The sequence below is a fragment of the Quercus robur genome, chromosome 7 (genome assembly GCF_932294415.1).
Source record: "Quercus robur chromosome 7, dhQueRobu3.1, whole genome shotgun sequence".
NCBI classification, from domain to species: Eukaryota; Viridiplantae; Streptophyta; class Magnoliopsida; order Fagales; family Fagaceae; genus Quercus; species Quercus robur.
Window position 1 is genome coordinate 9,524,190 of NC_065540.1, and position 26,269 is coordinate 9,550,458.

General features: G+C 34.2%; 2 protein-coding genes across 2 annotated transcripts; one reads left to right on the top strand and one right to left on the bottom strand.

The window, feature by feature from the left end:
* Positions 1-15,610: 15,610 nt before the first annotated feature.
* Positions 15,611-16,729, top strand: LOC126692103 (zinc finger A20 and AN1 domain-containing stress-associated protein 6). The gene is made up of 2 exons (XM_050387584.1): positions 15,611-15,780; positions 15,920-16,729. The coding sequence occupies exon 2, from the start codon at positions 15,991-15,993 to the stop codon at positions 16,546-16,548; it is 558 nt and encodes a 185-aa protein (XP_050243541.1). The 5' UTR covers positions 15,611-15,780; positions 15,920-15,990; the 3' UTR covers positions 16,549-16,729.
* A 3,576-nt stretch (positions 16,730-20,305) lies between these two features.
* LOC126692104 (purple acid phosphatase 22-like) lies at positions 20,306-25,922 on the bottom strand. Its single transcript, XM_050387585.1, has 5 exons — positions 25,720-25,922; positions 25,198-25,489; positions 21,977-22,545; positions 21,677-21,765; positions 20,306-20,786 (listed from the first exon to the last, which is right to left on the bottom strand). The coding sequence occupies exons 1-5, from the start codon at positions 25,867-25,869 to the stop codon at positions 20,588-20,590; spliced, it is 1,299 nt and encodes a 432-aa protein (XP_050243542.1). The 5' UTR covers positions 25,870-25,922; the 3' UTR covers positions 20,306-20,587.
* Between the last annotated feature and the right edge of the window lie 347 nt (positions 25,923-26,269).

The following is a 26,269-nucleotide window of genomic DNA, read 5'->3' on the forward strand; positions in this document are numbered from 1 at the left end:
CCAATTGCAAACTTGTTTCGCAAAATTCAAATTGGAACACAATTAGACCCGCCGACAAATTGGAACCTGATCCATTAATCTGTCCGAACAAAAATATGGGTATGGGTAAGAGTTTTTTAGACTATTGAAAAAATGAATCGACCCAAACCCAACCCTGCATAAGTCCATATCAGGTTAGGTTGACCAGCGATCGACCTGATTTAAACATGGGATTTTTGTTTTGCAATTTTTGCTATTTTCTTCTCATTCTCTCATAATAGTCAATTCACTCTTTTTTTTTTTTTTTTTAGAAAAAGTAGTCAGTTCATTTAACTTCGTTTATTTTCTTTTTTTCCATTTTCTTAGAGTAGTTGGCTTGATTTCAGTTCTCACAAACATACTATTGGGGTTAAATAATTAATTTATTATTAAGATACGTGGTGGAATATGTTATTATGCGATTGCTTAGTGACATCATATCATATTATATAATAAAAGTAGGGCTTAGACGTCATGGTTGCGTTAAATGATGGCACAAAATTGTAGAAATTTTATTAAATTTTTAGATTTTTTAAAGAACTAAAAATGAATAGTATATTACCAAGACTCTAATTCATGTCTAAAAAAAACTGCAGATTAATATTAGATTAATCAGAGCTCTAATTCATTCTTATCTCTAGTTCAAAAAATCAAAACTCTAATTCATTTTTATCTCTAAAAAAAAAAAGTACTGTTTTCACGTAAGAATTTTTTTTTGGTATAAATTTTAACGTAAAAAAAAAAAAAAAAAAAAAACTATTGTAGAGTCCCATGTTGATAAGAAATCCAAAGAATTGAAATCAAAGGAAGTGATTATAGCGGCGAAGGAAAAAGTCATTCAAGAAAAGTTAGATAGCATCGCATCGTTGCAGAGTGAGGTTGCTTCCCTCCAGGTGAGGCATTAGCATTGGACTTTCCAAAACCAATAACTTAAATCTGTGTCAACAAGATTTCTATGTTATTACTTATTGTATATATTTTTTTATTTTCAAAAAAAAGGAACGATAGATGTTGAGGAGCAGATCGGAGAGGCTCATGCATGTGTAGGTGGATTAGAGAAGCAAGTAAGATATTGGCAAGCTAACAATTTACACCTTTTTATCTAAAAAATTTCAGATTAGGTGCCTGAAATATTTTTTTTTTTAAATTGTAAATAAATCATCTTTAGATAACTTTAAAAAATAAGTTACATTGAGCTTTACTTCTTCTTCTTCTTTAGATAACTTTAAAATTCTAAATTGATTATGTGGGGCCCGAAATTTGAGGTCCCAGCCCACTTTACATTCAGCGCCCAAAGCCCAGGCCGAGGAGCTCTATTGCCGAGGACGTATGATGAAAGCCCCACAAAGGCCCAAGGATGTGGCCGAGGACGATCTCACGCTCAACACCTCACAAAACGCCTGAAGAAAAGGACAAACTCAGTACAGAGGCAGGATAAGGGAGAAATCTACCAACACTGGAGTATGGAGCCCTGCATCTGACAGGCCCATACTCCAGACCATGCTATTTAACCTTTCCCAACCACCCCCAACCACTTGGATGTATGGATTGATAGGACAAGTCTATACCTCAAAAAGAAAAACTTACACGTGGACACTAAATGGGAAGTAAACATTAGTATAAAAGGGAAAGAAAACCAAGAGAAAAAGGGGGGGAGGATAAAAAAATCCTACAAAAAGGAGAATGGGAAGGATATGATGCTCCTCGGACGAAGTCCGAGGTCTCAAACCCTCCAAACTACATCGATGTAAGGCTTAGCAATTCAGGCCAAACCTACCTTCGTATGAGCTTCCATAAAAATCATGACCAGACCGCTGTCCGGCGACCAAGGTCCAGTCTTTCAAGCCCACTCTCTATAAATTATATTGTTCGGGCTCATTACATACGAGCCCAATGTCATTCTTGGGTCGTTAAAAATCGTGTCCCTACAGATTATATTTTTTTTGGTGGATAAATTTGCATCTTATGTTATCTTTTTCCTAATAATAAAGTATTTGCTATATTCTTCCTTTATCCTCTTTGCCCTACCTACAACCTTGCAGGTAATTTTTTTTTTCTTTCATTAAACTGAATAGATTTTGTGTATTTGTTACCTTTTTATTATATATAATATGATTTTTATCAACAAGTTTTATAGATAGACTGAAATTCTATGTTTAATCACGCCTTTTAGTGTTTTTTTTAGAAGTCAACATAGCAAGCAATATATATGTATTTTTTTTAATTTCTTATTACATGATTATTTGTTGTTGACATCAATATTTTATAATGGATTTAATTTGTTATGGCTTTTGTTTGGTGCTTTATTCCATGTAATCTATATTATTTAATTAAAAGCAAAATTTGCCGTCAAACATGAAATTGGATACGAGAGAATTCATCCGTCCAAATTTCTATGTAAATCTATCTTTACTTAACTCAGTTTTTTTATTTTTTATTTTATTATGATAGAAAATTAATATATGTGTTCTTAAAGCTAAAATACAATACAATTACAAACATTACTTTAAGTTAGGGTGCTATATTTATTTATTAGTAAGTTAAAATGTTACATTAAGTTAGAGTATTATGTTTTTATTTATTATTAATTTAGAATGTTACATATGGATACATATGCTGGTTTAAGGTTGATATAATTTATAACCATTTGAATGAAATCAACACTAAAACAAATGATTTAAATATCAAAATAAGAAATAAAAATTAAATTTCTTTGAATTAATTCTTTTTTCATTTTATTTTTTATTAAATTTTATTATATTATCAAAATATTTTTTATTTTTTATTATTACTTACTTCTTCTTCTTCTTTATTTATTTTTTTTATTATTACTTACGTTCATGTCATTGTTGTCAATATATATATATATATATATATTTTTTTTTTTTTTTTTCATTCAATCTATATGACATTTTTATTTTGTGGATAAAACATATATCCTAAATTAACTCTTCTTCTCTTATAATTCTTAGAGTGATTAGAAATCTAACTTCCTTACAATTGAATTTTTTTTTTTATATATAAGGATAATTACAGTAAACCCACCTGTGATTAGGCCCGTTTTCATTTTGCCTACTTGTTGTTTAAAACTTTACACTTTGCCCACCTGAACTTCAATCCGTTATCCATTTGTTACCCACCTCACCTTCAGACGTTAGAAAAACACCCTTTTATTAAAAATAGAACATAACACATATCGAACACGAAGCATTAAATCTTTTCCTCACGAACACAAGAACACAACATTTGTAAATATAGTTCAAAATTTTCAGTTACACACATCCAAAACCAATTAAATCCTTTGAATTCATACCAAAATCCCTCTCATTTTTCAAACCCAAACTGTAATAAAATAAAAATTTAGAACCCAATCATAGATTAAACAGAAAATAGAAACAAACCAAAGAGAGAAAAACAACACCATTGTTCATCCTGCCGATGGTGGTGGTCGAGTGCTTCGACCTAAAGTTTGATGGTGGTTTGTACGGTGGCTTGGCTGTCGTGGCGGTGGCTCATAGTGGTGCTAACGGCGACCATGGAGGTCAACCACCATTAGCAAGCCAGAATCAAATAAAACCCACAACCAAAAAAAAAATTGAAACCCACGAAGCGTTGCCACCCACTCCACCACCACCACTATTAGAACCCACAACTCAGCACCACCACCATGCCCACAATCCACAACCACCACAAGCCACAACCCATAACCCCACCATAATCAAATCATTATCAAACCCACAACCCAAAAGCAAAAAAAGAAAAGAAAAAAAGAAAACCGCAGCCGGCCGAGAGGGAGGCAAAGATCGAGCTCTATTTTGGGCGAGATGGAGGCCGAGACCGGGACGGAGGTCGAGATTGAGCTCCATTCTCTCTAAACCATTGTCGGCCCTCTTCCTGGATCTGCTCCAAATCGCTGAGACAGAGGTTGAGACTGAGACGGATGCGAGAACGAAGGAAATCAGATGAACTCACAACCGAAACCACAAAAATTAGACGAACCCACAACCAAAACCACAAAAAAATGAAACCCATGAAGCAAGAATGAAGGAAAATGAAACCCATCACTGTGCTTTGGTCAAGGAAGCTTTTCTGGGAATGAAGGGCTATGTGGGTCAAGTCCTTTGCCTGCTTGTTCGTTCACCAATACATCTCTAATGACTACATTGGCTCAGACGATGCCATCGAACCCGAGCTCATTACCAGAAGTGCCTGTAATGAGTCAAGCAAAAGGAAAATTGCCTTCGAAGAAAGGGTTAAGTACTGGTGTGATTGTGGCTGTTGTGATAGTTGGCCTGTTGTGAAATTGTTGATATTGTTATAGATCAAAAATAATTTCATTGAGTCATTTGATTGGTGTGTTGTTCCTCCACTTTGTTCTCATTGAAATTCATGAGCAATGAAAAACCCTAACTTTTTTATTCTTGTTATATTTGTTTTAGCTTAAAAATGTGTTTTTCTAACGACAAACGAAGAGATGGGTTACGGAAGGCTAACAGAACTAACCTCAGGTGGGCAAAGTGTAAAGTTTTAAATCACGGGTAGGCAAAATGAAAATGGGCCTAACCACATGTGGGTTTACTGTAATTATCCCTTTTATATATATTCTGTTTTTCCATGTATTCTTTTATATTCTTAGGCATAACAATTTCTTTTTCTTTTCTCTCCCCCATTATTATTAATAATTCTCATTCTTTTATAATTTCTATGTTGTTTAGATATCTAACTCTCCATTTTTTTTTCTTATTACTTAGACAATTTGATGTCTGTGAAATCCATAGTAAAAGTTTTATCAAACCTACCATCCAAAGTATTACAAGTATGTATTTATCTTCTTTATTTTTGTGTTTTTTTTTTTTTTTCCAGCAATGGTGGACAAGTATGTATCTCATGCAAGCATACATGAATTTAAATTGCCTTTCAATATTTTGAATGCTTTACTATTTGCTAGATGTGATTAGGCACAAAAGTATATGCTTTATTATTTTTTTGGATCATTTAAATACACCACTATTAAGTTAATAGGATTTTTTATATAATTTTTTTAAACAAAATGAAATTTATTTTTTCAAATTGGATTTATTCATGTTGTTACCTGTGGGGGGGGTATAAAACCGGAAAGCCCATGTCAATGTTTGCGTTGGGCCCAGGGCCCGATCCAAGGAAGGCCCACCCCTTGGCCATGGGAAGGATCCTCCTCGGCCATGGGAAGGACCCTCCTCGGCCATAAATGTAACCGAGGGTAAAGGGAGCAACTCAGTCCTGGTGATGACATTCCAGGTCATTTCGTCGAACAGGAAAAGTACTAAAACGACAAAGAACAAGGGAAAGGCTGTCATTACTGCAATTAAGTACTCTGCACTTGACAAAGCCATACTTTTCAGCTTTTACAACCACCCCCAACCACTTTGGGTATGGGCTGATGGGACAAGTATCAGCCCTATAAAACTGAACCTACACATGGACATTCGTAAAAAGGGGAAAAAGCTAGTATAAATGGAGGAAGAAGCAGTCCAGAAAGAGGAGGGGGGCCAGGTCCAAGAACTGGAGCCACCCAGGCCGTGCCGAGGAGAAAGTCTTCTTGGATAAGCTCAGTTCACCTCTATGCGATTATCATGAACACCATGACTAATGACTATCCATTCACCAAGGCCTAGCCTTTTAGCCCACTCTCTACAAATTCATTGTATTGGGCCCGCTGGTCCAAGATCCCACCCACCGTGTGGTATTGGGCTGAAAAACAAGACCCTACAATTGGCGCCGTTTGTGGGAAGGCTTGTGCGTTGGCGCAGGCGGCGATTAGTCATGGTAGGATCAACCCCTGTCAACAAAGGTCCCTCGAAAGAAATAATTTTGGTAGTGGTGCAAGCTATGCGAAAGCCTCTCCATCATTTCCAGCAGCACGTGGTTGTTGCCCTAACTCAGCTCCCACTCAAGGCTACACTTCAAAGTGTCAGTGGCACGGGCAGTTCTAGGGGCTTCTAATATCAAGTCTATGCCCCACACATTTGCCAAGGGGCTAATCCTCGCAGGTCCAGTAGCCCGATTCACCAAATTTCCCATAAGTGTTGGACAAAACCAAGGTCTTGCATGGTCCTAGGACTCAAATCTATGAGGAAACCAACTACTTCAAGAGGAAAGTGCTAGACAGAACCAAGGTCTTGCATGGTCCTCGGACTCAAACCTATGGGGAAACTAGTCACTAGAAGATATAAGTATTGGACAGAACCAAGGTCTTGCATGGTCCTCGGACTCAAACCCATGGGGAAATCAGCTACTTCAAGAAGAGAGTGCTAGATAGAACTAAGGTCTTGCATGGTCCTCGGACTCAAACCTATGGGGAAACTAGTCACTAGAAAATATAAGTGTTGGACATAACCAAGGTCTTGCATGGTCCTCGAACTCAAACTTATGGGGAAACCAGCTATTTCAAGAAGAAAGTGCTAGACAGAACCAAGGTCTTGCATGGTCCTTGGACTCAAACCTATGAGGAAACTAGTTACTAGAAAATATAAGTGTTGGACAGAACCAAGGTCTTGCATAGTCCTCAGACTCAAACCTATGGGGAAACCAGCTACTTCAAGAGGAAAGTGCTAGACAGAACCAAGGTCTTGCATGATCCTCGGACTCAAACCTCTGGGGAAACTAGTCACTAGGAAATATAAGTGTTGGACAGAACCAAGGTCTTGCATGGTCTTCAGACTCAAACCTATGGAGAAACCAGTTACTTCAAGAAGAAAGTGCTAGACAGAACCAAGGTCTTGCATGGTCCTCGGACTCAAACCTATGGGAAACTAACTACATCAAGAAAGGCTTAAGTCCTAGACAGAATGGAAATCCCGCGCGGTCCTCGGACCCCCAGCTCTAAGGAAACTAACACAACCAAGTGTTTAGACCCGGTACAGTCATGCCTTGGTCCTCGGATTGAATGCCCAAAACAAGTTAAGGCTATGAATATCATCTGAAACGTGGCAAAGCACCCTAGTGCCCGGCGACCCCCTCGGACAATTCATTTTAGGTTACACGTCCTCGTGATCACCCCATACGCAATACAGAACATTCAGCTGTTATCCCGGTTAGTCTCATATGGTTAACCTACTTGAAGTCGGCATTGTTGTGCCCGTCAGTTTTGATAAGTTCAAAGTGATAACTCTTTGCTAACAAGGGCATCGGCCCTAAGTACTGTTCGAAAGAAAAGGACACCAGCACATCTATTCACAAAATAATTATTGCAAAAAATAAAGAACACGCAAAATGGGATAAAGTCATCTTTTATTAGACAAAGAAGTAGTACAGCATACAAAAAAGGGGGTTTAAACAAGCCTATAACAGAAGCTAACTACAGAAAGAAAAAAAAAAAAAAAGAAAAAAAAAAGGGATACATGGGAACAATAGATCCTTCAATTTTGCTCTAGCAGCGACTAAGCAAGTCTGGATGTCACCAGTGATGGAAGAGAAGAAGAAGCAGAGGCACCTGGTCCACAACCTTGCTCTAGCAGCGATTAAGCAAGTCCGAATGGCACCAGTGATGGAAGAGAGGAAGAAGCGCGGATGCCAAATCCCCATTCTAGCTCTAACAACAATTGAGCAAGTATCGTATTAGCAGCAATCGAGCGAGAACGGATGGTACTGGCGATAGGAAATCTCAGTGCTGTCGCACCAAAAATCTGATGCGACCTCCACCTGCTTTAGATTTTGGCTGAAGGAAGAAGAGGCTCCTTTCTTGCCTTATCGAGGAGAAGAAATGTCTTGAGTCTTTGTCTCCCTTGCCCTGACCAGGCCATTTTGAATCTCGAAGATACCCAAGGCTTCTGAAGAGGATGTGGTCCCTTCACCCTCATCCTAGCCTTGACCATGTCACCCCCTAAGGCTCAGTTACACTGGTAATGGGGACTTTGGGCACAATTGGAGGGTTAGGAATTTGAAAAGCTTAAAGGGTCTGCAAATAAAGGGAATGACCTCCCACCGTGCTTCTTATATGGGGGGCAAGCCTGGTGGCATTTAATCTGTACAAATCTCCAAGAAAAACTACAAACGAGATAAGTCTCGCTTAATTCCCAAAGCAGTCTTCAGCCGTTGGATTTGCGTCGCCTCGTAAAGAGACCTTAATGAAGGCGCGCCTCGTGTACCGAAACGGCAGGAACGCGGCGTGGGTAAACTAAAAGAATGTCTCACAACCAGGAACGTGTCCCAAGCAAACGAAGAGGCTCCGGCATTGATGAAGGACAAGACTTGGCAAGCCATGACATAGGCCCGACATCACCAAAACCCTCATCTCCGTCTAAGGAGCTGGACAACAGGATTTTAAGGGGCTATTGTGGGGGGGGTATAAAACCGGGAAGCCTATGTCAATGTTTGCGCTGGGCCCAAGGCCCGATCCAAGGAAGGCCCACGGCCATGGGAAGGATCCTCCTCGGCCATGAAAAGGACCCTCCTCGGCCATAAATGTAGCCGAGGGCAAAGGGAGCAACTCGGTCCTGGTGATGACATTCCGGGTCATTTCTCCGAATAGGAAAAGTACTAAAACGACAAAGAACAAAGGAAAGACTGCCATTACTGCAATTAAGTACTTGCACCTGACAGAGCTATACTTTTCAGCTTTTACAACCACCCCCAACCACTTTGGGTTTGGGCTGATGGGACAAGTATCAGTCCTATAAAGCTGAACCTACACGTGGACGTTCGTAAAAAGGGGAAAAAGCTAGTATAAAAGGAGGAAGAAGCAGTCCAGAAAGAGGGAAGGGCCAGGTCCAAGAACCGGAGCCACCCAAGCCGTGCCGAGGAGAAAGTCTTCTTGGATAAGCTCAGTTCACCTCTGTGCGATTATCATGAACACCATGACTAACGACTGTCCGTTCACCAAGGCCTAGCCTTTTAGCCCACTCTCTATAAATTCATTGTATTGGGTCCGCTGGTCCAAGATCCCACCCACCGTGTGGTATTGGGCTGAAAAACGAGACCCTACATTACCTTTTTCTTTTCTTTTTTTATATTCATATTTTGAATATTATCACTTAATACTTATTTATGTAAAGTATGCATAGTATTATGTATTGGTTTGCAACATTAATTAATATTTTTTGCTAATTATTAGTATAATTTTTTATTCCCAACAAATTTTCATTAATCATTTTTTTTAGTTTTTAATTGCAAAATTTTGGAACTTTAATTCCTGAATTTTCATAATCTTTAAAAAGTCATCATTCTTCCGATATCAATTTTTTTGTGCATTGATTATTTTTACTCTTGAGCCATCACTATAAAATAGGTTTTTTTTTTTTTTTCCTTTGCAATTATCGAATTTATTTGACTAAAATAGTAAAATCAAAGTTGAAATGATAGCTATTTTTTAAAATTTTATTTTAAAGCGGTCATAGACTCATATGCAACTTTACAATCTGTATGGTTCTATTTTTTTTTTTTAATTCAATTTAATTTTCTTCTTGATTTTTTTTTCAAGTTTGTTATAAAAGATTTCAACCATATCCTAAGAAAGGTTTGTAATCATATGTAGATTCATTAAATGCAAAATTCATATGCAAATAGTTTGATACATGTAACTAAAAATAATATTATAACACAACTAATAAGAATTATTTATTTATTCATAAGAATTATTTATTTTGTTATATTAATGATTAAAATATAATAATTATTTTTACATATATTCTTAAATTTTATTATAAAACCGTGCAACGCACGGGCCTTTAACTAGTTTAATTAATTAAAATAAAGATTGAAATCCAATAGAGTGACAAGTATCGTTAGTCTAACGGATTCTATGACAATTAGCAAGAAAGTAGGTAGTTACCTTGAAGAACTTCTAGATAGTTACCTTGATCTGACATGAGACACATAAATCAATTTTTTAAAGGGAAGATCATACATAATCTAATGATTCTAATCAAGATTTCTTTTAATTGTTGAATTACTTAATGGTAATATAAACATCTAGCAATAAGGTGAGTCATGGCATCATATCATTTTTGAAGTAACAAGAACTCTTTCCTTATTGTTTTTTAAAAAAGAACTCTTTCTTTATTATGGATTTGTTTGGATACCACTTATTATTGAAAACTAAAAATTGAAAATACTGTAACAAAATAATTTTTAAATGTGTGAATAGTGGCATGAGACCCAGTTTCAAAGTTGATTTTGCCAGATTCCGTATTTGTAAGTCCCATGAACAGTGCACGGAACCCACATAAATGAAATGCAAACGTGCAATGCTAGGCCTAAAACGCTATCCAAACTCACACTATATGTGGACCATGAATCTATCTGCGAGCCAACCATTTGTGTTAGTAGTCAATATATGTAAATATTTATATTTATAAATATAGAATATAAAATTCACATAAGTCCAAATATCACCTGAATTATATTAATTTGACGTATTAACTCAAATAATATACTATTTTATAACATTTTCTTTTTCTTTGTATGGGTCAAAACACTCGAAAAATCACTAATATAACCGATACAGATAGATACAAATGATTCGATACATACCAACTGATACCGGTGCAATATTGACTACTAGTGATGTCGATTATCATTACAAATCAATTTTTTTATTATTTATTTTATGATAGTTATAAATTTTTGTGTTTGGTTGTTAATGATAGTTAAAGCCATAAGGGGGGAAGTATACGTGCGAGCTGGTTGGTGTGATAAGGGTGAGTAGATTTGATCACGTTCTGTTTTGTCAACCACCGTGGCTCGTATCCCGTGCAACTTCCCAATCCCCAGTTACAATTTGTTGCAGCTTTACTACTCCTTCTCCATAGAATGAGAAGCAAAAGTCATCGGGTGCACAAGGAGAGTTGATCACAACATGATTATTATAGATAAACAGTCTATGGTCCACCCATTGAATAAAAAAAAAAGTCATATGGTGATGACCATATAGTGAGTTTCAAGCTATACATTATCTGGTTTCTAAAAAATAAAAGATGCCTGTTAAGGATTATTTATTGTAGGATTTATTTAATAAAAAATTTGTACAAATTGATAAAATGATTGAAAATATGATTGAAGTGATAAGTGAAATGTAAAAAATTAGTTTTATTAGCTCTACACCTTATAAAATTAGTAAAAAATTTGACATAAATTAGTTTCTTAAGAGGGACCTTACGGTGCCCGTACATTATTACTACAATAATCGTGTAAATTTACACCTGTAATATTCATTTTGCATTTACTTTTTATTATTATTTCTTTTTATATTTCGAGGATGAATAAAGAAGGTGTGGGTGGTGGTTGTTGGATATGAAGAAAGAAAAACAATTGAAAAAATCAAGAATAATTGATATTTTAATGAAATGCAGTATAAAATAGATAATCCAGTGTGAGGTGTTTTAAAAAATGAGTATATAAAATAGGCAAGACTTTTTGCATGAGTTGACTTGGTAACTTTTTATTAAAATGGTTGGATTACATTTATCTTCTTATATCATCTGTGCTTGAAAAAAAAAATTAAGATGATCAAAAATCAAAAGTCAACTCATCATAAAATGTATAAATTTTAAGTTTTGACCATATTACAATTATACGCAAAATATGAGTTTGTGGATTATATAGTAAATAATATTCGATTAACATGAAATTTAGCATTCATATCTAGTGCAACATAAATATATAATTCAATAGTTGGATTTTAGAATTTAATCCTTAAAAACGTAATAGGATGGTGTAACTTTACAAAGAATTACATTATGAATTATTGAATGGTCTATAAAAAAAAAAAAATTATTTGAATGTTATATTTTGTAGCATTTTATTTAAATGCTCAATTTTTTAATAAATAAATATATAAAGTTAAAATTTATATAAATAAATAATCATATATTGGATGTAGTCTTTTGCTAACAAATTATTTATTTATTTGTTGAAAGTTGGTTAAAATATAGTTGTATTTTTTTAAAAACGAAGTAAAACTTTAAAAAGATGCACATAAGTAAATAAACAAAAGGATTTTTTTAATAAAAAATTTGTTGACAAAGGTATGCTAGTTCCAATAATATGTTAAGTTTAGTTGGTTTGAGAAAACATCTATAGGTGGTTTTTCAAAAGTAGGTTAAAAGTATAAGGGTCTATTTGCCATAAAAGAGCTTTATGAGCGGAAAAGCACTTTAAGAAAGAGCTTTTAAGGGATTTGTAAAAACAAATTTAAGGTTTAAAGCTGAAATTTAGAGCTTTCAGATAAAAATCCTACAATTCACTTTTCATGTTTTATAAATTATAAAATTTTAAAGCATTATTCAATGTAATTTATCAAACACTCGAAACACTTTTAAGAATTAAAGTTTCAATTAAAGTTCTATGTCACAAAAGCTCAACAATTAAAGCTCAATTCATACATCAGTACTCGCTTCATAAAATTCATATATTGCTGAATCTCATTAATTTGAACAAAGCATAATAAAGCCTTAAAACCCATGCCCTACACTGGCCTAAGAGAATTTTTCTTTATTTCCCTAATTTATATCATCAATGGAATCAAAATCAAATTAGAGCCATCTTATGAAATTAAATGGCAATTTATCTAGCATATAGTACTATATATCAAACAACCTATTATTGTTACTCAATTTTGTTGTATGTTTCACATATTTTTTTTTACTAATTATTTAATCATTTTTGCTCAGATTTGTGACAAATATAGTATCTCCTTATGGTGGGAGATTTTTGTTTTTGATGAATTTGTAGTGATGCAAAATTGGGGTTCAAGTATCTACGAGGAAGCTTCACACACATATACATTTAAATTAGATTAGAGTAGAATTTCTATTTTGTAAATATATATAATAAAAAAAAGATGCATTTTTTTTAAAGAAATTATTGGTTCTTTTTTGGCTGTTAAAAACAACAAAATTGGGATCTTATACTCAATTAGTCATTACTCAGTTTGCATGCAATATAGAATGTAGATTTTCCACGAAAGAGATGACCCAAAAGCCAGAGATACCAATCTATAAAGGACACAAAGTTGGAAGTTCAAGTGCTCCCAAATTCAATGTATACTTTTTTGATAGAAAATATATAGGATGCAAGTTGAAACTTGGAAGCTCACAAGTCTCAATCAAAGTAGTTTATATCTTTGCACAATTTGACCTAAATGACAGTATGACCCATGCCCTACCCCGGATAAAGAAAAACCTGGTTCGCGCAATGTGCAGTTTATATAATCTTATCTATAATAATAATTAAAGTGCTCAATAAATATCTAAATAAGAATAATAACAATTAATGGCAACATTCATTATTTTCTAAAAATACTCTTGTTTCTTTTTAATATATTTTTGTAATAAATCAATTTATCACTTATTTAAAAAATTGTAAACATTAAATAAATTCACTGCATAAAAAAAAGGGAATAAAAACTAAGTATGTAAGTAACAATTTCATTAATACCAGAATGACGTAATAGGGAATGAATAATTATTATATTCAACTATATAATAATTTTTTAATATTTTAAAATTTTCAATATAAATTATTAAAACTTAGGTACAAATATTTAATATGTATTTAATTATATTTAGTTTTTTTTCCCTTTAATTATCTTCCTGCTTTGCAATTCAAAAGCCCACTCTCTCTCTCTCATGTTTAGTTGTATGAGTGTCTATAAGACTAATTCAATTTATTGTACAGCACTAAAGCCATGGCTGAATGGGCTCTATATAGAGACTAATTCAATTTATTGTATTGGGTATAGCAAAGGTTGAATGTGCTGTAATATAGAGCCAGCTAGAAAGTGTGTGACTCGTTGCATGATGTCATATCGAATCATGACCCATAATATTATTATTAGTCTAATACAACTTATTATGTCAGCTGCACTATCAATCATGCCTCATTATTAATGTTGTCATAATTCTAAATCGTTTAGGTTCTGTCTCTATAACAAAAAGGTCAATTATTTACGCGAAAAACTTAAGTTAATTCTGGAATTTTTTCTTACATAAAACAAAAAAAAAGTGGTTAAATAATGCGTTATGCCCCCATCTTAGGTGGTTTAAGCTCATTGGTTTTGAGTAATGTTAGACATAAAGCAAATTTATAATTGCTAAATTAGTAGATTGTAATGACGGCAACGTCACATACACATAGCTTTAACACTAACACTATTTTTTTTTCTTTAAAAAAAAAAAAAAAAAAAGAACTACGAAGAGTTTTGTCCGTCAATTTTTTTTTTTTTTTAGTACGGTTTTTGTTTTCAAGCCCCATTGGACCATACTGGCATGATACAAATTAAGAAGGTGAGAACTAAGATCTTAAAAAAAAAAAAAAACTTTTATTTTTCTTTTCTTGATTTTGATTATCTATAAGACAATGAACGAGAGTAATTTTAGTACTACATAAAAAATCGCAATTTTTTCTATAATTATCTTACGAGATAGATTGTGACCGACCCATTACTTACAGTATGCTATATAAACAATTATAATTATGATAAATTATATATCATTTTTATATAAACTCACTGCTTACGGTTTGTTTTATAAACAATTATAACAAAAGTTGTGATTTTTCTTTATTTTTATTATTAATGTGAACTTAATATTTTTGCAATGAACAATAGCCAATCAAAAAATATGATATAAATGGACCAATCAAAAACAGCAGCACAGCGAAGCAAGGCGTGGGCATGAATGATGAAACAGTGACAAGCAGCATCATCGTCAACAATAAAATAAGAGAACCCACCCCTCACCTAAAAGACAGAACCCACTTGGAACCCGCCACAACAAAACCACACGCCAATGGCCACGTGTTAATCAACACGGTGTAACCGCAGACACACCATTTAGACACACCTTTTTTGTGCGTGAATTTCCTTGTGGTCTCCAATTAATTTCTTCGTCAGCAAGATAAGATAGATATAAGTGATTAGAATAATTAGAATATATTTAATTACAGGCTGAACATTCAATTCCATTATGGCTCCTCCAGCCTGTCTTTCACAAAGAGTACTATGTTTTTTTAATAAAGCTAGAACAATATTTTACAACTTCACAATAAATATCGAAGTGACAAATAAATAAGTGAGAAAATTAACAAAATGTTTTAAAAGTATTGGTATAAAATTTTTAAAAATAATTTATTAACAACCTATATATAATTAGTGGTACATACAAAATTCATGTCAAAGTGACAAGTCTAAACGAGAATCAATACCAAATTTGAAATTACAGACTAAATTTTGTTGTGAAATAATTCTAAAAATGGAAATGCTAACAAATGCCTTTAAAACATTGATTAATAATCTATTTTAGGAAAGTTTTGACATCATTTTTACGGGAAATAAAAAAAATTATCAAAATATTAATTATTTTTTCTTTTTCCATAAAAACTTTATTTAACTGGATTTTTAACCAATGTCTTAAGAATACTCGTTAGCATAACCCTTATAAAAATATCGTAAAATATAACACGAGTTTTACTTTTTATCAAATAAGAAAAAAAATTACTTCTTCAACCTAATACTATTTAAAAAAAAAAAAAAAACCCTTCTATCAAAAACAATAATTTTCCTAAAAAAAAAAAGAAAAACAATAATTTTATCTTTATGAAATGAAGGTAATGATGATGTTGCTTAATTATCAAAAATGATTATTCTGAGATTTGTCCCTTTTCGCCGCTCCTTCCTCTTTTTCCGTCTTAAATATTCCTAAGACTGTTAATTCCTCCGCGTTAAGATTCCTCTCTTCCTTTTATTCCTCTTCTTCGTTTCACAACTCCTTCAAACCCTTTCAAACGGTACGAAGCGATTTCTCTCTTCCTTTTTCAAATTTCGTATCTGTTTGGTATCTGAGAAAATAAGAAAAGAGAGATAAAGTATTAAAGATTTTCTTAACGTTTCTCATGTTTTGATTTTATTTTTTGTTGTTGTTTGCAGATTTGTTTCTTCTAATTCGTTCCTTCTTCTCAAAGATCCGATCCGATTGCTAAGATCCGAAACTTTTGAATATGGCGGAAGAGCATAGATGCGAAGCCTCGGAGGGCCACAGGCTCTGCGTCAACAACTGTGGCTTCTTCGGCAGCCCAGCCACCATGAACCTCTGCGCCAAATGCTACAAGGATATCCATCTCGAAGAGCAACATCACGCCTCTTCCAAATCCTCCATCGAAATCGCTCTCTCCTCCTCCTCCGCTGCTTCTTCTTCATCGTCTTCTTCGAATTCGTTGACCGAGTCTCTCCCTCCTCATCCTCCTCCGGCGCTGACCTTGCCGGAGGTCAAATTACAGCTCCCTCCACCGGCTGCTGCAGCTGCTCATGTCGCCGCAGAAGCTGACGTGGCGGCGGTGACGGTAACGGCGGCGGCGAAATCACAGCCGAACCGGTGTTTGATGTGTAGGAAACGGGTCGGGTTGACCGGGTTCAAGTGTCGGTGCGGGACCACGTTTTGTGGGGTCCACAGGTACCCGGAGAAGCACGCGTGCACTTTCGATTTCAAGGCTGTTGGAAGAGAGGAGATCGCGAGAGCTAATCCTGTCATCAAAGCCGAGAAGCTTCGGAAGATTTAAATTAGGACCGTTAAATTTGTGAATTTCCACCGTTGATCATCATGTCCTAGTATTATATATATATTTCTTTCTTTTTCTTTTTTTTTTTAACTTTTTTTTTCTCGTTTTTTAAAATAAGTTTTTATCATATCTGGTTTTGCTTGTAAAAAAACGAAATGAGAAGTTTCAAATTTGGGTGCCACTTCCGTGTAGAATAGAAATTATTCTCACTACTATTTTCACAGTTTAGTTTGAGCTTTGTACAATGAATCGTAGTAGTGGCCAGTGGGTATCGCTAATTCACTATCCTCAGCCAATCAAAACGAGCCAAATTAAAAATAAAGTGGATGCATTGTACCTTTTACAGATACGAAAGTTGGGGGAAAAGAATCAAGCAGCTACGTTATTGATTGATATTTTCTTGTATTTGCATGATGCGATAGGCTACAAAACGACAACTTTGGCTTCTTTGTTCTTATCAGTATTTTGTGGTACAAAAATAGGAGAGAGGCTTTCACTTTCAACATGCCCAAAATTTTCAACATTTTCAAATTTTTTTTTTTTTTTTTTTTTTTTTTGAGGGACATCAACATTTTCGATTTGATAATGCATCTTGCATACGAGAATTGCATAATTCTCCTCTACTCTATGAATGTGAAAGGTGGAGACCTATTTAGACTTGTCAAGTTGTCACAATGATATCATATAATCGTGTACTGCTACAAGCTTGTGGACCAAGGTTTGATTTTGACCGACCATGAGCGTAAGGACAAGGGATTAGTGTTGCCGCGTGCCACAAGCTACAAGGCAATAGTAGATCGTGGTTTTATTTTGGCCCCATTATCTGAATCATATCATGTGAAGCGCGTTATTTGAGCATGAGCATAAGGACAAGGGATTAGTGTTGCCGCTTGCCACAAGGCAATAGTGGATTGTGGTTTTATTTTGGCTTCGTTATCTGATTTATATCATGTGAAGTGCATTATTTGAGTATTGCATTTGATGCCATTAGATTGGACCATCGAATACTTTTATTCTTTTTTGATATTTGATCTAATTGCATCGAATGCAAAACCCTATAAGTATTGCACCTGATCTGGATCCAATGAAAATGACCGTTATTTTTTTTTTTTTTTTGCTTGGATGACTTTAATATGTGGGATGGATAGGCATGCAAGCAAGCAAGACTGTCTATTTAATTATATATTCTTTTCATTTTTTTTCTTTCTTTCTTTAAGGAAAAGCTTAGTTTAGTTAGGTATGCTTACAATAATCCAGCTTATTTGATAACATGACATTACTCAATAGATTGAAAAAGAAAAATGAAAAGAGAGGACTATGAATGTAGTAGTGAGTGTAATCTTTTAGGGTTCTGCCCTTCGTTGCGAGTCTATTGACATAAAAAATAGTTTTCCAATACGTGAGAATTTAGCTTGAACAAGATACAAGCATGGAAAAGGCAAGACTTTTCGTTTGGATCTAGCCTGAGAGAGATATAAGTGAGGGACATAAAAACCTTACAGGCAGTGGTGGAGCCAGAAATTTGGATCCGGGGGAAGATTAAAGGACAAAATTGAAAGTAAAAAATTAATCTGAAAAATATTAATCAATATTAATAACAAAGTAAATAACCAACAATATGCTAATGAAATTCTCATACACAATCTAACATAAAATGTAAACTTTAATTTATTTTTTACACCTAGTTTAATTTACTCAATTGCTCTCGACGATTTTTCATATTTGAAACCGCTATATGATTTCTTCACACTCAATAGTCTTGAATATATCTTTATCAATATATGTGACTAAGCAATCATTTATCCATTGATCTCTCATTCAATTGTGTAATCAATTTTTAATTATGTTTATTGCTAAAAACTTTCTTTCAACAGTAGCTGCTGGAACTTGTGAGATCAATGCTGAGGTCACTAACATGTAAAACAATGGATATAAAACATCATTTTTCATTTCTACCATTATTTTAATATAAGGGTTGTTGGAGTGTAGGTTTATTTATGTGAGAGCATTAGCATTGGTAGTGCTAAAAAGCCATATTACTATTTTTAGCACCATCAATACTAAAAAGCCTACTACAATGGTGGAGGAAAAGCCAAAAAATTTGGCTGTTGAGCTATAGTGCATTGCCAAAGATGTCTATGCACGTAGCTAAGATAGTATTAAAAAAAAAATTTATTAAAAGTTATATTATTTTATTATATTGGTGGTGATGGTTGTTGTTTACTGTAGTAGATATATTATTTTATTGTGTTGAATGCTAAAATAAAATCACTGATATTGAGTGTTTTGTAAAGTGAAGTGATAAAATAGATATAACAGTTTTTTATGGTGTCAAATTGTGAAAATTTTGACATCACCAATGTTGATGCTTTAAGAGTGGCTGCCATGGGAATGAAAAAAGAAGAAGAGAAAAGTTATTTGCCTTTTATGGTGTAGGGTGGCAAATAAGACATTTTTGTACACTATAGTAATATTATACTATTATTAGAGAAATATTTGGAAGTTCGGGGGGCACTTGCGCCCCCCCCCCCCCCCCCCCCCCCCCCCCCCCCCCTGGCGGGCGCTTACAGGTTGACCTTGCTTGAACAATGGACATGCTAAATATTGATGAACTTTTGGTTTTGAGATTTCTGAAAAGCTTGCTTGAGCGAAAGTCTTGCTCAAGTGATATGTAAACCATCAAGAAGTATACTATCAATTATTGCTATTCTTTCTATAACAATAATAACTACGAAATAAATGAGAGAGAGAGAGAGAGAGACTATGAAATAAACAATTTTAGCAGAAAGTTTTTACATAGTTTTATTAAAAATACTAGAAAGTGTCAATAAGAGGCTGAGTGTGCTTCTATAAAAGTGAGAGGAAGAGTAAATAAAATTGTAAAACTCCTTATGGGCTCGAACTTTCAAATAAAAAAAAAAAAAAAAAAAAAATACACGAGCTAAAGAAAAAAAAGTAAACAAATAGAATAGCTTACTATGGGCCCCAACTTTCACGGTCCAATACAAATTTTCAAAGCTTTCATCTTCCCAATTTTCGACCGAACAAAACTTTTGCCAAAATTCAAGAGTTCCTTTAAGGCTTTAACACCCAAATCAGCTGTGGCCCTGTGGGCAATTTTGCCAATGCAACGCCATTGGGCTGCCCAAAATCCATAAACATGCATTTGAATGCCCATAAGAAACAGGAAAAATAATTTTTTAACTAAAAAAAATCATAAGTTTACATGATGGTTAGGCTTCTTTTCTACCTTTACTTTTCTATTCTTCTGGGGTGTATTTCTAGAATGGAAGAATCTCTCTTAATTAAATTAAAAAAAGAAACATGTATTTGGCACACAAAAGTTTTGTTTGTTATAGTATTGTTTGTGTAGTTGATAAGTTGTATTACACCTATATAATGGGCCACGATTTTATATGACATCATGCAGTAAGTCACTAACTTTTTATGCTCTGCATGTTGTAGACTATAACAAAACAATTTGACCTCATTCTAATGTAGGTAGATCTACAAGAGTGGAATTGGGTTCTTTCTCCTATTCTTTCCCCAAATGAAAGGCACCTTATCAAAAACTAGCTGGCTCTGTATTACAGCACATTCAACCTTACCTTGGCTATATACAGTGCAATAAATTGAGTTAGTCTCTATATAGAGCACATTCAAATATTAAACCTTGGCTATATAGTATATACAATACAATAAATTGAATTAGTCATAGAACTAAACATTTGAGAGAGAAGCTATGAAAAAAAAAAAATTTAAGCGAAAAGTTTATTACATATTTTTATTTATTAAAATTTAATAGTTACAACAAGAGTGGGGAGATTTGAATCCAGAATATCTCGGTTAGAAATATCAAAAAGTATCAACCAATTAAGTTACAAGACTCTTGACACTGTGACCTTTCAATGTACAAGAAATGAGTATAGTAAAAGAAAATTTTACACCTCAATTTTGTAGCCTTCCGTTGAAATCATAGCTAGAATTTTGCTGATTAATACGAAGTAGTCAAGCTACATTTGTCTTTGTCGATGTCATCCTATAGTTCATCATTAAGATTCCAGCATGCTTTAAAGGAACTTAAACTTTTTAGCCAGATCTGGTCTGCCACAACTGAGTTGGAGTCATTGTTGCGATGCCATGACCAATGTGCATGTGTTTGGTTTAGTATTCTCAACCTTCCATGGCCAAAGCTTGCCTCCCGAAACAATGAGAGAGGGGATGGAGGGCTCTTAAACCTTGAAATCAATATCAGATAAAGCAATACAGTTATACACCTATAATAAATACATTAATCAAGAAAAACATACCCAAGTTCTTAATTACTAAAAATTATGATACAAGAGAAAAATAAAAAATCACTTGAGATTTTTTTTTCCTGAATTGAATAAAAATACAAAATAGTTTAGCTCTCCATAGTCCATACATTCAAATGCATTTTGGCTAAGAAAACTATCCCACATGTTTGTTAAAGGCCCGTTCCATGAAGTGGGCCTAGGAGATACATTCTTGCAGGCAGGTATATATTGATGACTTATTAGACCTGGGCCACAATTATATGAGGCTGAGAGATTGGGTCTCAATTTTTGACCCTATCCTTTGGGCCCGTCTAGATAACTACTCTGACAGAAAGATTAGTCAGTAACTGGCAGGTGGGTCACCTAGCGCAAATCTAGCCAAAATTCTTAGCGGCCCCAAAGTTGAACTTTAGGAAAGCCTTGGATAAATTAGTTTGTGTAGAATCCAATCCAATAAATTCTTTAAAAGCTAGTAATGACTAAGGATTCTCTCACACTTGAGTTTGCTTTTCATGTTTTAAATACAAATATTATCCTTTTTGTCTTTAAAAATATGTACATTATCATATGTAACTATGAATACTTGCATATTTGCCTAATGAAAAATTTTAGAGCTATAAATTATTTTACAAATGGTTATAACATGATGAATGATTATTATTTTATTGATAAGTGAAAAAATGATGTTAGTGGTAGGTCCAAAGGAGAACCAGTAATTAATATTAGCCATAACAACAGTTTATAAAAATGTTGTAAATAGTTTATAGCTACAACATTACTATCGTATAAAAGAGTATGTAAAATGAATATAAAAGAATATTTAGCCTTACGTTAATGCAAGTCCTTCTCGGTTCCCTCCATCGCCAACTGTCACGTACAACGGGCCACATTCAGTCTCCTTGTTGTTGTAAACTCTAGTCTGTCATAAAGAGCAAGAGAATATTAAAAGGATTAATTGCCAATAGAGAAATTATAATCCATTTGGATTGAGGGGGAGGGAAAGAGAATAAAGTAAAATAGAGTAAATTTGGCAAAAAATTAACCTATCCTTAACCAACTCTATTCTACTCCTTCTCCATCCAAATGGGCACACACACATATATTATATATAATATACACGTGAGACTTACGAATCGTTCATATGCATGAACATGGCCAGCAAAAACCACATCCACTCGTGCATTATACAGCAACTCTTCCATAACTATTCTCATGCTATCCCCTTCACCTTGATGAGCCGTATTGGTATTATACCACGGTGCATGCAATAGCACAACAACCCAAGGAGTCTTGTTCCTATCAATTTTAGCCAAATCAGCTACAAGCCATTTGTACTGAGACGATTTCTTATCAAACTCCGCATATGATCCTAGCATTATAATGTGAGTCCCAGCAACTTCAAATGAGTAATACAAATTAGAGTCTGATCCACTCTCTTCGTATGGCATTAGCCACCGTGCATTGTAGGAGGTGAAGCCATGGGGGTGTAGGATTGGGAAGGTTTCAATCTCGTGGTTCCCTTCGGTCACCATCCATGGACGGCGGCTAGCGTATGGCTCAACTAAGCGTCCGAATGAGTCCCAAAGAGGCTGTTGGGTATCGGCGTATGATAAATCACCAGGTAAGAGAAACACGTCGTAGTCCTTACTTTCAACATGAGCTAGTGTTGAGGCAGTCCATTCAGTTTGTCCTAGGTCTCCTGCAAACAAAAATAGCAAATTTTCAAGATGAGGAATAATACATTGGTAATTTGGTAGCACTGGATTTTTTGGTCTCACTTCATAACACTATGTTTGGGTAGAGGGAGATAAGGGGAGAGTAGCAGAGAGAAAAGAAGATGACTCAAATGTACAAAATTAAAAATTTTAGTATATAGTCACCTTCCCCTTTACTTTCCTCTCCTCTCCTTTCCCTCCATTTCAGATATATACCATAAATGGCCATGAACTCTTAAGGATATTTTGATGTTCAAGTTGTTTTGGGTCAATCTAGGCTTTGTGTCTGCGAGGGCTAACGGTCTTGGCTGCTGGCTAAAGGTATATCAGATTTAGGTGAAATATTGTGATTAATAGTAATAAAAATGGTTCAATATATAATGAGTTCATGTGAAACTGATATGACATCAATTGCAACTTATCATATTAATAGTTAACAGTGAGTTTTAATTAGCTTAACGGGTGAATTAAGTCTCTTGTCATTGAATAAGATATTTGGATAGAAATTGAAGACATAGGTTAAAACTCTAAAAAATAAAAAAAATTTACCGATAATGGTTAGGAAATGAATTTGTGAATAATCTTGCTTCCTTATCATCACTCAACCAATTAAACCAATATATATATTTTTTGGGGTCAGTTTCAGATTATCATCACCAAGCTACATGCGTATATATAAACATTGGATTTAGGCCTGGCAATCTCATTTGGGCTTAAGTATGTCCAACGTTTTAGTATTATTATATATATGGGCCTTTTTTTTTTATGAACATCATATGGGCTAATAAGTCCAGCTACATCGAAGTACATGTCAAGAACTATTTGTGGAGAAATATGATTCCGTTATAAAAAAATAAAAAACTCGTTTTTGGACATTTATGTATTATAAAAAGTTAAAAACCCTGATATCTTTTAAACTCTAAAATACTAAGCAATGGATTGATTGAATGATTGAACAAGTAATCCCACATCAGGACCACATCGATAATGCAAATTGATATCTCAACCACAGTTAAATTCACCAAATTAGAGGCAATAAAGATGTAAAGCGCTGAAAAGACACAAATTTAGTATCAAAGTCAAATATCAATGAATAACCTCTTCAAAGAAAAATCACTTTAGGGATTCAATCACCTAAAAAAATTCACAAGAAGAAACAACATGACTCAATTTTACTTATAAAACCTTTACACAAATAGACGTTCTATTGTAACATCAACAAACGTCTCATTTGCCTTGCCACCGCAGTGAACCCATAACCCATAGGATTATCCTATGTGGACTTTCTCATGAATAAATCTCATTCGCAACCCAGAATTTTAGACGGCAACAATAGCAACCTATCATTGAGAAACTAAATTTGTAGTTTCAAGGGATCAACATTTTAGACTCAAGAAAAACTCTTAAAGAAGAACTCTAAAAATTGCCTTAAAGGGAGATAACATTTAGAGGAAAGGAATTTGAAATTTTTTAAGCTCGAATGAGTTTGATGAGTGCAATAGAATATATACAAAAATAAATTATAAATAGGATAAGTATAAAATATATATCTATATAGACATTCAATGATGGTGCATGATTCCTGTCCTGTCACCTCTTTTGAGTAGGGAAAACCTACGCATTGATAAAATAAAGAAGTACTAATCAAGTAAGATGAAAAATTTTTGTCATTCTTATTAGGTAGGTAAGTCGTCAAACATTTAAAATCCATTTATTGTTTGGTGCAATTTCACTAATACAAGTATTTACTAGGGTCTTGCGAATATTTTGTTTGAATTTTGCCTGAGTGAGAATGATTTTGCCATGAGTGAGTCTATTGAAAACTAGAATTCCTCAATATTGTTCATTGACTAGACTAAATATATACAAACTTAATTAAAATATTAATACAGTTCTTACAAAACTTTGTTTTATCACAAGAATTTAGCCAACAATTTAAAACCTAAATTGTTGAATCTCTTTTGGAGTTCCCGGTCATAACACCTCGATACCAAAAGTTCAGTTGCTTGGCAACAGTCTTTTCTCTCTTTTTAAAATTTTTGGGATAAAGAACTTGGCACTGTACAATAAAATGTCAAAATTTTTGTTTTAATTTTCTATATTTTAATAAATAATTTCTACTATATTATCTAATTTAATTTTTCGAAAAAAATTCAATATTTTATTGCACACACAGGTATGTAAGTTAACATATTCATATGTAGAAAAGCTAATTTCTCAAAGACTTAAAGCAACAATATTGCAACCTTTCTGCTCAGATTGCTACGTTCAAACAGTAACTAACAGAGGTGTGGGTGTGACCTAACTTCTAAGACTTGCAAATCCATTTCCATATGAAAGCTTGCCTATGGCAGATTAGAAGGAAGAACACGACAATTCAAGATACCAAAGTTAATGCTGCAACTTTTTTCCTAACGTGCACTCACCAATTTGTGACGGTTTTTGCTTAGACTTAAAGCACCAAACGCCTAACCAACCCATCCAAATAAAGTGTGTGAGAACAAAATTAAAACATCCACAAACTCATTTTTCATTTCAATGAATTTAAAGTTCACGTGTAACGAGTGAGAATCCCATGTGAAACAGTGAAAGCTATACTTATATGGCATCATTATTCGGAAAAAGTCATGTCTTACCGACTACTGCAAATTCAATGGGAAATTCCTGAGTTGGTGTCCTGAATGAAAACTCTGGGCCAGAACCTCCACACCTATAGAAATAGGTGGTGCTGGGCTCCAATGGTCCAATCTTGACATGGTGGATCTCGCCAGAGCTGTAAAAGAAGTACTTGTATGATGTGTGTTCACCAGTTGCCAATGTGTTATATGCTCCTGGTGCATTTCCATATTCAACGATTGATTGTGTGTGTTTGGCCTCGGTAATCCATGAAACTCTTATGTGATCTCTCCCCACCAATGAAATGTGCACCTACGACAAGTACGTGACCCAATGAAAAATAAACATGGGCATGTTTCCTAAGAAAAATAAAAGACAAATATGTATTGATCAATGATTGAACAAAGGCAAAGAAATGAAAGGATATGCTGTTTGTAGTGCTTGAAAATTATGAGACAAAAATGAGTACTGGGTATGTCTAATTATGATCAAATATGAAGCTTTGTAGGCTAGAAATGAATGAGAGAAAGAGAGGGATAAACCTGTTGGGGATCGAAGTCTGCTCGGTTGTGAGGAGTGAATATGAGCGGACGAGGAGGTTGGCGAGAAGAGTAACCCTGTGAGTGTAGGAGGTGAGGGAAGAGAAATAAGGTTAAGAGAAGAGAGAATATGCGTGGAAAGAGTTTCTCCATTGTTGAAGTTTTGCTCGAGGTGAACAAGATTGATTGCTGAAACAGCCCAAAGAGCCTAGATATAGGAAGGTTGGGCAAGCTGAGAGTTTGAAAAAATTTAAAATAATTTGGATTGCAAAGTCGTGAAGTAAGTCCGCTCGGAATAATTTTTGGTTTTAACCAAAATGATACCAATAGTTTTTAGGCATGCATTCAGCAAAACCTAAGGCTTCACCAAAAAAAAAAAAAAAAAAAAAAATCCTTATTTAATTGAAGGACAAAATTTAGGTACAGTACCTTAAGAGTTGTTCTTTAAGTTCATCTTTTAAAATTCAGCTATGTGACTACTTAACTTAAAAATACACTTCTATTTCATAAAAAAAAATCCACATGATAGAATCTTAAAATAATTTGGATTGTA

Excerpts from the sequence above, each read along its gene's own strand:
- LOC126692103 (XM_050387584.1), top strand. The coding sequence starts at position 15,991 with ATGGCGGAAGAGCATAGATGCGAAGCCTCGGAGGGCCACAGGCTCTGC.
- LOC126692104 (XM_050387585.1), bottom strand. The coding sequence starts at position 25,869 with ATGGAGAAACTCTTTCCACGCATATTCTCTCTTCTCTTAACCTTATTT. Across the intron at positions 21,766-21,976 it reads TTCATGCATATGAACGATTC|ACTAGAGTTTACAACAACAA; the intron begins GTAAGTCTCACG and ends TCTTTATGACAG. Across the intron at positions 20,787-21,676 it reads CGAGAAGGACTTGCATTAAC|GTTTAAGAGCCCTCCATCCC; the intron begins GTAAGGCTAAAT and ends ATTGATTTCAAG.